Source organism: Nanorana parkeri, unplaced genomic scaffold, assembly GCF_000935625.1.
Source record: "Nanorana parkeri isolate BGI_ZX_2015 unplaced genomic scaffold, ASM93562v1 scaffold540, whole genome shotgun sequence".
NCBI lineage: Eukaryota > Metazoa > Chordata > Amphibia > Anura > Dicroglossidae > Nanorana > Nanorana parkeri.
The window spans coordinates 354,436-360,608 of record NW_017306808.1 but is presented as its reverse complement, the minus strand read 5'-3'; the positions used below and the strand labels follow the sequence as shown (position 1 = coordinate 360,608).

General features: G+C 46.6%; 1 protein-coding gene across 1 annotated transcript in view; it reads left to right on the top strand.

Annotated features, from left to right (window-relative positions):
* The first annotated feature begins 420 nt into the window (after positions 1-420).
* Positions 421-6,173, top strand: part of IQCD (IQ motif containing D) — a 10,734-nt gene continuing 4,981 nt past the window's right edge. Inside the window, exon 1 of the mRNA XM_018561730.1 lies at positions 421-1,259. Within this exon, the coding sequence (XP_018417232.1) occupies positions 522-1,259 (738 nt within the window). The 5' untranslated portion in view covers positions 421-521. The remainder of the gene's footprint in view (positions 1,260-6,173) is intronic.

The following is a 6,173-nucleotide window of genomic DNA, read 5'->3' as shown; positions in this document are numbered from 1 at the left end:
ATCGGACAAATTTCAATTTGTAGGTAGCCCTATCTCCTTGACAAAAGTCGTTTGTTGTCAGAATACAAAGGACACACCTTAAGATTCATCCACACTTTAGTGTGGATGGAGGATTCTACCAGATTTTCTTTTGTTCAGCCTTGGAGGCTGAGCCACAAAAAAATCTGTCCATGTGTACCCAGCTTAACAGCTAAAAAGATCACTGAGTTCATGCAGTTGGCTCCTCCAAGTGGCGTTGACCCCAAAACTCTGCAGGCACCATCAGATGGGAGGTCAGTCAGCCACAGCTCAAGAAACCCCTAGCAACTTCTAAAGGAACCCTAGGATTCCATGGAAGCCTGGTAAAGATTGGCTGTTTAATGTTGATCTTTGTGTTCACACAAGAATCATACCTCGCTCCTGATTATATATGTATTTTCTTCTACAGCCAGCTGTCCAGCAGAAAAAGCTGAAAATCCGATGCATAGCTGAAACATTTTAATTTCGATTTTGCAGAATAAGACATCAGTGCTTTATGAAGCATGGCATCAGAGGTCCTCCCTGTGTCCCAGGCGCCAATGCTGGCCTCACACCAGCAGTCACAATCCCCAATTGACGCTGGAGAGAGAATTTTGAAACCAGTTCAGAAGAATCAGTCAAGCCTTGACAGTTTGAAGATGCTGGAACCTGGACGAAAAAAACTGAGCTCGGTAGAAACCCAGAGGGTGGTGGCAGTGCTTGATGAGACAATCAAAAAGCTTGAACTTGTCAGTCTTTTCCAACATGCCATTGAAAACATGGAGAGATATAGTATAGTGTTTGGCTCTGAGCTGACGGGAGCTTTGAGGGAGCATCAGAGACTACAAGTGAACATGCAGAGACAACTTAGTCACTTGAATAAAGAAGTAATGGAAGATAAAGAACAACATGGATCGTTGTGGGGAAAAACAGATATGTCAGATACAGCTCGCATTAATCTTACGGTACAAGGAGTTCAAAGCTCAGTAAGGAATATCATGAGGTTGTTCTTGGCTAACCCTACTGCAAGCAAGGCACTGCGATCCGAAGGACACATAAGGGATCAGACCTTTCAGACACTCATCCAAAGCCTTTCAGAGTTGAGAGGATTTCTTTTTGAGATGCTCCTGACCAGTCCTCTTGAACAGAAGGAGAGGATTCACTTCCTCCAGAAGATCACTCTCCGTGACCATAAGAACAGGGAGGCTTTGTCAGCTTTAGAAGAGGAGCTTAATGCTGCTATTCTTGATCGTGACACTGAGGTATGCAATTCAGAAAGAACTCACAGAGGTATTTAGCAGATGTGCAAGTCACTTCAAGAATAATATCTTTATTTTCTTACTGTTATGGTATAGTTCAGTTACATGTTCACATTTGGGTTTTATAGAGTTTGCCTGCTTGGAACCTGGATGAATGTGAAAAACAAAGAATTTCCACTGTGACCATTTTAGCCGGCCCATAAAAAAAATGTTTTTCATGCAAATAAGCTGCAAAGTTTTATAATTAGAAGAAATAAGATAAGCATGTAGGCCACATCTTCTGACCTCCTTGTGAAAATGCTAGTTACCTGTTTTTTTATGATGATCTTCTAAGTTCAATACTTTTAAAGTCACTAACCTGGAACAAGTATTTAGATCAGGAGGCCGGATTTCACTATTATTTCACTTGTTGCTGGAGCTTAGCAATGGGCACCACATTCTTCATGATAGGTTTCCTTTAAAATGGTGAAAATGCATGAAATATATTTCAATATCTTTTTAAAGAAGCCTAAATAACAATAAAATGCATTAAAGGCTAAAAGAATTGCATCAACATAAAATGCTAGCTGCGAGCACTGTTTGAGTACAATATAATGCATACAATGGGAGATTTGTTCATCCACATTGTTGCATGAATGGAGGAATTTTTTTTCCTTCAGGCTCACAGGCTGAATGAAAAAAAAATCTATTTGTGTGTACCCTGTTTTATACACACTCCTTGTCCTTGAAGTTCATAGTAAGGATCAGACCCATGTTAAACTCTACTTCTCAAAGAGACCTTTTGCTTCCATTGATAAAACTCCAATCCATAGCAGTTGCCCGTAATGTGTTCACATGATGGAACTCACTAAAGGCCAGTGGTGTATTTTGGTTTTATGCTGCCCTAGGCAAGACTAAACTTAGGCACCCCCGATCTAAATTTGCCCCACCCCTTCCTGTTAAAAAGACATTTTGCGTAACCTGTCAGTCACTGGATAAAACATGCACAATGTATTCAGTTTCTGGCAGGTTGCGCTATTAGCGTATCGGGGAAGCCTGGGGTTTCAGGTGGGCTGTGCGGGGTCTCAAGTAGTGGGCTGTGTGGAGTCTCAAGTGGTGGGCTGTGCGGGGTCTATGGTGGGCTGTGCAGGTCCCTTTCCATGCACACATGTGCTTCTCCTCTTTCCTGCAGCCCAAAAGTGCCATTGGTACCAGCTGGACACATTGCAGCTCCCTAGCCCAGGGGTCAGCAACCTTAAACACTCAAAGAGCCATTTGGACCCGTTTCCCACAGATGCTTAGTAATGCACTGGACTCTGGACTTACCTGAGAACCAGCAGAGCCCACCTGAGAGTGACCCTGCAGAGGACACCATAGATCCTGCACAGCCCATCTGAGACTCTCTATGGTGGGCTCTGCAGGGCCTCAGGTGGGCTGGTCGCCGGGGTTCCTTTCCCTGTACCTCTTCCCAACTCTTACCTGCTGCTGCTGGGGCACCCCCTCTCCTGTCACCTCTGCCATGCCACCCCCTGTACAGCTGATACTCATGTAAGAGACCACCAGGCTGCCCAGACCCCTCACATGGGTACCGGCCATACCCCCTTGATGGCGGTGTTCTATGAAAGTTTGTGACTACATTACAATGTGTGACCGGTGACGTGGTCACACATTTTAATGTAATCCCGCCAAGTTTTTTGTCGGTGGAATGTGTGAACGCCAATAGGTCAAGAATTCCAACGCTTTCTCAGCTGTTCCAGGGCATATTGGCATTGCAAATCGTATGTGCAGGAGAACTGATCTGCCCTGGAGGGTGTCCAGGACCGGACCTCACTGGGCCCTCCCACAGCCTCAGGCCCCATGCCCCGGGCGGTTCTGCCCCTGGACAGAGGGATGAAAGAGCCACAATCTGACGGCAGAACATCTTGCCGTCAGATTGCATGCTATAGCCAGCCTTGTGCCGCCTGCTGCTTCTCCATCTTCTGTACAAAGGCGGCTGGGCCACATCTTACTGGGCTCCTCCACCTGGAAGCTCTTTGGTTAGGCGGCTGCTCATGGGGCCTCGCGGCCACCTAATTTCCTTGATTTGGCAGCCGCCACTGCCTGATTCTGTGCAGCCCAGCCGACCAGGCTTACTTCGGCCCACCGGCAAGTGCCCGATATGTCCATTGGCCAGTCTGGTCCTGTCTGCCTCACTGGTTTGGGGGGGCTTGTTTTTTGCCACCCCCCTGGAAAGTGACGCCCAAAGCAAAGGCCTAGTTTGCCTTTGCGGTAGATATGCCCCTGCTGATGGCCTCATGCTCGATATTATATAAGAACTGTCTTTCTGTGTCAAACAACAAGAATCAGTCAGAATAAGTATAATCCTCCCCCTCCAGGTCTTGTTAATCAAGTGAACCAGCTTCAAGCTTCTTTAAATACCCCTGCAGCTCTCCTTTCAGGATCTACTGTTTCATACTATGACCCAGGTATTATAACCATTGTCTGATCCACCTCAAACTGAATCAGTTGAACATTCTGTATGATTGTGTAAAGGAGGCACACATTGTTTTGCTTCTGTCCTTTTGTCTGGGCATTTCTACTCTGGCAGAAGAACTTTCATGATTTGTTTACATTCCTATTCACCTTTCAATTCAAATCTCATGTTCCTAATCACATCACAATTGCCACAAAAAAGGGAGTACCATTACCCATTTGTGATACATGAGGAGGTAGCTGTGTGGGGATGATTTGTTTGAGAACGTGATAGTTCAGTGGTTTGTTTCAGGCGGGATAGGCTTCCCTGAAGAGATGACTCTTTAGGGATCGCCTAAAGGCAGTCAGAGTAGGAGACAGACGGACAGGTTGGGGTAAAGAGTTCCAGAGGATAGAAGATACTCTAGAGAAGTGATGGAGGCGAGCATGGGAAGATTTGACGAGGGAGCTAAAGAGCAGGAGGTCTTTGGAAGAGCGGAGGGGGCGGTTAGGGTGATACTTTGAGAGGAGGTCGGAGATATAGCCGGGGGCAGAGTTGTGGATGGCTTTGTTTGTAAGTGGTTGTTAATATTTTGAATTTTATCTTTTGGGCGATTGGAAGCCAGTGGAGGGATTGGCAGAGGGGGTTGCAGACACTGAGCGGTTGGTTAGGTGGATGAGTCTAGCAGCTGCATTCACGATAGACTGAAGGTGGATAGCCTGTGTAGAGGTAAGCCAATGAGGAGGGAGTTGCAGTAGTCTCCTAGCGCTACTTATAGTTCAGTATAAGTAGCTCTAGGAGAAATGAAACAATAGCCTGGTTCAACCAGGATGAATTTATTCTGCCTAATAAATACATTCCAAATTGTATAGCTTCTTCCCAATGAGGCAGTGTAAGTTAAGAGTGATGCAAGAAGCAGAACCTTTACTAGTAATGATTACCAACAAGAATGTTATAGAAAATTGGTCTGTAATTATAAACTAAGAGAGTTATTTACTATGGAGCCGAAGGATCCAGCCGTAGCTTCAGCTGATCCTTCGGCTCGCTTTGACCGTCTGAGTCCTTCGGTTCAGTCGAGTAGCCCGTACAGAAGCCAAAGGCAGCCAAGCGGCTCAGCCGAACCAAAGGCATATGTTTCGGCTCGACTGAGCCGAAGTGCAGCCAAAGCACCGAAGGGCCGACCTTTCTCCACGCAAATGATAGCTAGGGGTGGAGTCAGCCGTGATCTCACAGCTCGCGCCGCCCAGTTATAATGACAGATCAGCGTCCCCAAATGACCTGGGAGAGCTGATCTGTCATTAAACAATAACAACAGGGCGAAGCCGGCCGTGGCGTCATGTCCAGCTCTGCCCAATTGTTATTAATTGGCCGGGACCTGCTAGAAGACTCTGGCAGATGCCGGCAAATAGGAAACAGTTGGACTGGCCTTTTTTAAAAGTCTGGCGTTTTTATTAAACATTTGTTTAAACCCTTTAGTGAATGGGTAGGGGTACCCCTCACTCATTTACAAGGTGGGGGGGGGCATATCTGGGTGCTTCTTTATTGAAAGGCGTACCCCAATGTGAATAAGCCCCCCCCTGCCTGCACCCCCCACAGACCCTAGAAAAGCACCCTCCCAGTGCCGAGGGCATGTGGCCTGGTATGGCAGGGGTGGGAGGGTACTTGCTCCTCTCCCCCCTTTCCTGCCCTTCCAGGCCTGTGCTTTTCCCCATTTTTGGGGGTGGGGTTCCTCCTTAAAACTCCTACTTTTGACTTTTGGGGGGAACCCCACGCTTTTTTTTGTCAATGGGGTCTCTCCTAACTTTCCTACCAGACCTAAAGGGTCTGGTATGGTTTGGGAGGGGGACCCCCTACTGTTTTTAAGGGGGGGGAGTTTAATTTCTTTTTTTTTTACATTATTATTTTCTAAACTTTTTTTACATTTATTTAAATAATTCTTAAACTTTTTTTTTCATTTATTTTCATTTATTTCTATTCTGCTCGCTTCCTCAGAGGTAGCGAGCAGAATAGCGGAGAATAGGGGCGAACGGCAGCGAGTGAGCTGCCGGAGCTTTGGCTCAGCAGATCCAGATGTTGGATCGGCTGAGTCGAAGTCCCTCTGCACTTCGGCTGATCGAAGGCAGCTGAAGGCAGCCGATGTATGGCTGATTTCAGCCCATGTACGGCTGAAATCAACCGTACTGAGCTGTAGTGAGTAGCCGAACATACTAATTGATCCTTCCTGTGAGCAGCGGCACCACAAGGTAGCCATCAATATGGTCTGCACTGGACCACCATGAGATGATTTTAATTGAATATGTTTCATAGGTTCGCCATCACTGACATAGGATGCTAAAATAACAGCGTTATACTCACCCGAACCACGATCCTTGCTGACTCCTAGACTGGTCCATTCAGCCCGTCTCCTCCTCAAATCCAGCGATGGAAAGTCTCACTGTCCTCATGTATAGGATGTGATGACTCCCAGGCTCTTAGATCGCTGGAAC